General features: G+C 46.5%; 1 protein-coding gene across 4 annotated transcripts in view; it reads left to right on the top strand.

Annotated features, from left to right (window-relative positions):
- Nucleotides 1-5,000, top strand: part of celf3b (cugbp, Elav-like family member 3b) — a 37,417-nt gene that overhangs the window by 21,451 nt on the left and 10,966 nt on the right. For all 4 annotated transcript variants that reach the window (XM_042107687.1, XM_042107685.1, XM_042107688.1 and 1 more), the window contains exon 4: nt 4,378-4,426. In XM_042107687.1, coding sequence (XP_041963621.1) covers nt 4,378-4,426 — 49 coding nt within the window. The remainder of the gene's footprint in view (nt 1-4,377; nt 4,427-5,000) is intronic.

Raw genomic sequence — 5,000 nt, 5'->3', positions numbered from 1 at the left:
CACTCACCCACACACAGATACAACCAGCCATGCACACATCCATTACCACACACACACCCACACACACTCATACACTCACACAAATACTGTACACATACACACACACACACACACACACACACACACACACACACACACACACACACACACACACACACACACACACACACATCCCCCACCTCTCCATCCCCACCCCCACTCCTGTATGTACTCACAGCTGCTTGAGGCATGCTTGTAGTTTATTAGCATTTTCCTCTTTTTGCTCAGGGGAATTTCAATTATAGCATTTTGTGGAAGCAACCCCTCCCTTTATTCATCTTCTCTCCATCTCTTTCTTTCTCTCTCTCTCTCTGACACACATTCACTCATCCCCCCCCCCCCCCCACGCACACACAAATACATACACCCCTTCCCACAAACACACACACACACACACACACACACACACACACACACACACATACAAAATCTCTCTCGCACTTTGTTGTTTCTTATTCTCCTTCCCCAGCTCTCCTCTCTCACACACTCATCTCTCTCTCTTTCTATCTCTCTTTCTCTCACACATACACACTCTACCTCTTTCTCTCTCCTCCTCTCACCCCTCCCCCATCTGCTATTATTACCATCTCTCCCTCTATTTAACATGTCATCTGTTCTTTTTTCCACCCTCTCTTACGCTCTCATCCCCCCCCCCCACCCCCCCTCCCGTGTTTATTCAGAGAAATAGGCCTGTTGCCCGGGGCAACACTCATCCTTGTTTACTTGCAGAGTGTGTCACTGTGTCGCTATGACAACTGAGATGCAAGAGGATGCTATGAGGGTTGCTGATGCCATACCAGTGTGGAGTGCCATTGTGTTGGGTGGCAACCTTGGAATCTCACCTGCCCCCCCCCCCCCCAGCCTATTACTCTCTCTCTCTATCTCTCTCTTTCTCTCTCTATCTATCTCTCTCTCTCTCTATCTCTCTCTATCTCTCTCTCTCTCTATCTCTCTCTCTCTCTATCTCTCTCTATCTCTCTCTATCTCTCTCTCTATCTCTCTCTATCTCTCTCTCTCTATCTCTCTCTCTCTCTATCTCTCTCTATCTCTCTCTCTCTCTATCTCTCTCTATCTCTTTCTCTCTCTCTATCTCTCTCTCTCTATCTCTCTCTCTCTCTATCTCTCTCTCTCTCTTTCTCCATGTCTGCCTTTCTTTTTCCTTTCTTTCTCACCTCTCTCCCTGTTGATCTGGTGGCTATTGATGGCTGTCGATCTGATATATATTGATTGGTGTAGATCAGATGTCTATTAATGGGTGTAGATCTGATGTATATTGATAGTTGTAGATCTGATGTCTATTGATAGTTGTAGATTTGATGTCTATTGGCAGCTGGCTGTGGTTTGAAATCCGTGGAGCACCAGATCACTAGATACCCAAATACATCAATAAGCCCCCTGTGAGCAGCTTGCTCTGGGTGTCCAGACGGCAGGCACATGACGGATGGAGGGTGAAATGGGTGTTGAGGGAGCAGGGGGAGGGGTCACACAGGTACCTAGTGAAGGGATCAGGGGTCAAGGGTCAAAGTTCAGAACAGACAGAAGCTGGTTCTTGAGACGGATCTGCCCCTGGTTCTGGTCCTTGCTGGATCACTGCCGATAACTCCAGATCCAGCCTCAATCCGTTCCACTGATCTCAGGTCAGCTAGAGCTGACGTCTCTCTGCCCAGAGGGACATAAATCAACCTGACCTGGGATCAGTGGAAGTGACTGAAGCTGGAGTTGGAGCTGGAGTTCCTCACTCTGACACTCACATCCAAAGTCGACAGGCAGCTGTATCAGCCCTCAGTAGACACTACTACCTCATTCAGATGAAGCCCTCTGGACTCAACTATTTACCTGCTATTATATTATATTATATTATATTATATTATATTATATTATAGATAAGAATACAAAAGATAGATAAAAAAGAACAACCATTTGCTTGTTTTGAAAAATATGCAACCAGTTGATGTTCCCTGTTGAGGGTCTCATTGTTTGGTGTTTAGGAGGCCCACTCCCAGTTACTGATGTTTATTGGTGTGTGAGTATGTCAGGTTGGTGTGTGAGTGGATGGGTGGGTGCACACTGTTACCCATGTATATTAATGTGGGAGTGTGTCATGTTGGTGTGTGTGCGTGATGGTGCATGTTTCTGCCTGTGTAATGAGCTCATGCACAATCAATACTGTCAGAGTGTGACAGATTACAACTGATCAATCAAAGTCATTGACCTGTGTGTGTGTGTTTGTGTGTGTGTGTGTGTTTGTGTGTGTGTGTTCATGTTTGTTTTCTAGTAGGGTTGTAATGAACCGGTTTATTAATGTCCTGTACAGAAAAGCATGTGATTGACACATTCTGAGACCCCACCCCTCCCCACTCCCCCATGTCAGGATCCTCATCAAACACTCTGTAACCTTTCTCCTCTGATGCTGCGTGCTTGCACCTCTCTCTTTCTCCTCTGATGCTGCATGCTTGCACCTCTCTCTTTCTCCTCTGATGCTGCATGCTTGCACCTCTCTCTTTATTAGTTTTAGAGTTGACTACAGTTGACAGTTGACTATCAGTTCACACAAACGATTCTGGTTTCCTTGCACTAGCCATTTTCGTCTTTCCTTCGTTTGCGCAAGCTTTATGTGCCTCTTCACACACACACACACACACACACACACACACACCCTTACACGCACACACACACCTACACGCACACACACACACACACACACACACACACACACACACACACACATACACACAAACTCAATCACTGTTACACACACACACACACACACACACACACACACACACATACACACAAACTCAATCACTGTTACACACACACACACACACACACACACACACACACACACCCTTACACGCACACACACACCTACACGCACACACACACACACACACACACACATACACACAAACTCAATCACTGTTACACACACACACACACACACACCCTTACACGCACACACACACCTACACGCACGCACACACACACACACAAAGTCGCTCACTTTTACACTCACACACACACACACACACACACACACTCACAATACTTTTTCCCGCCATGTTCTCTCTATCTCTGTTTCTGGTCTCTTTCTCTCACTCTATCTCTCTCCCTCCTCTCCCTTCGCCTGAAAGCCCTCTGCCTCCATCCATTTCCCCCTCCCTCCCTCCCTCTGCCACTCTCTCTCTCTCTCTCTCTCTCTCTCTCTCTCTCCCTCCACTCTGTTCTCTTTAACTAAAAACTCTCTTTTTGTTTGTCGTGTTCTCTGTTTCAATCATCAGACCTGTACAGAGTTACTTTAAACTCCATGAGTTATCTCTGTTCACCTTTCTCTGTAACACTCTCTCTCACCTCCTCCTCTCTCTCTCCCTCCCACCCTCTCCTCTTTCCTCTCTCTCCCCATCTCTATTTCTCTTTGTGTGTGTGTGTGTGTGTTCTGGCAGAGCGGGTGTCTCTCACACACTCCTGCCTTTGGCTTTAATCTTGTGTGTTCCTGTAATCCAGATCATCTGCCAGGCATTCTTAATCTCATCACTCTGCAAACCCCCTGCCAGCGGGTGTGTGTCAGGGCACCGGGTGGCAAGTGTGTGTGTGCGTCCGTGTATGTGTGTGTGTGTGTGTGTGTGTGTGTGTGTGTGTGTGTGTGTGTGTGTGTGTCTATCTGTCTGTCTGTCTGTTTGTCTGTGTGTGTGTGTGTGTGTGTGTGTGTGTGTGTGTGTGGTGATCAGCCTCTCTTTAATGTGTCCGTGGGTGGGTGTGTGTGTGTGTGTGAGAGAAAAGCTCTAAATACAAGTGTGCTTAGATTTGAGTGTAAGTGTGTATGGCAGTATTAGTGAACAAGGCCAAAAGAGGGGGCTAGAGAGAGAATGAGAGAAAGAGAGAGTAAACACAGGGAGAGAGAGAATTGCAGAGAGAGAGAGAAAGAGTGAACGTGAATGACCCAGAGCTGGGAGAGAAGGATACAGAGAATGAGAGAGAGAGAAGAATTTAAGGATAGAAATCATCACAAGGAACAGATTGATGTTTGAACAAGATGAACAGTAAAACAGTCTGTGCGTGTGCGTGAGGGGGGATTAGTCCATGTAGCAGTTCAGTTAAACTGCTGTTGAATACACACACACACACACACACACACACACACACACACACACACACACACACACACACACACACACACCGTGTTATGTGATCACGCCAGTGGCCATGTTGGGCTAAGAACAATTGAGATAATGTGTGCAGTTGTGCATTATTCTGCTTTTAGTGTTGTGTGATGTTGTGCTGAGTGTGTTCAGTGGTTCAGATGTGTAATGTGAGTTTACCTCTCTCTCTTTCTTTCAGATGAACCGACCCATCCAGGTCAAGCCAGCCGACAGTGAGGGCAGAGGAGGTGAGATCCGACTTTCTGCACACACACACATGCACACACACGCACACACAAACAAACACATACACACACACACACACACACACACAGAGTTTTACACAATTATACCCAGGCATACACACACAAACAAACAAGCTGTATGCACACACACACACACACGCACACATGCACACACACAAAAACACTTACACATGCACACACACACACACACACACAAACACACACACACACACACACACACATAGTCTTACACAATTATACCCAGACATACACACACAAACAAACAAGCTGTGCACACACACAAACACACACACACACACACACATTTCTCTCTCTCACCAACACAAGTATGCTTAAAACTTCAAACACACACGCACATTCTCTCCTGTGCAACTCTTGTCTAACATGCTCTGCTGAGATCGGTTAGTTGTGTGTTACTCCGCTCCACAGACAGACAAGCGTAGCCTGACTCATGTGTAATAGCTCTCAGGCTGCATCAATCTGTTCAGCTGCACGCTCAGTCTATTCAGTTTGAGTCCAGAGCACAACGCCAGGCTAAGAGGAGTTAATTGTCATT

The sequence above is a fragment of the Alosa sapidissima genome, chromosome 10 (assembly GCF_018492685.1).
Source record: "Alosa sapidissima isolate fAloSap1 chromosome 10, fAloSap1.pri, whole genome shotgun sequence".
NCBI lineage: Eukaryota > Metazoa > Chordata > Actinopteri > Clupeiformes > Clupeidae > Alosa > Alosa sapidissima.
The sequence above is the reverse complement of the archived record's forward strand: the minus strand, read 5'-3'. Positions and strand labels throughout refer to the sequence as shown.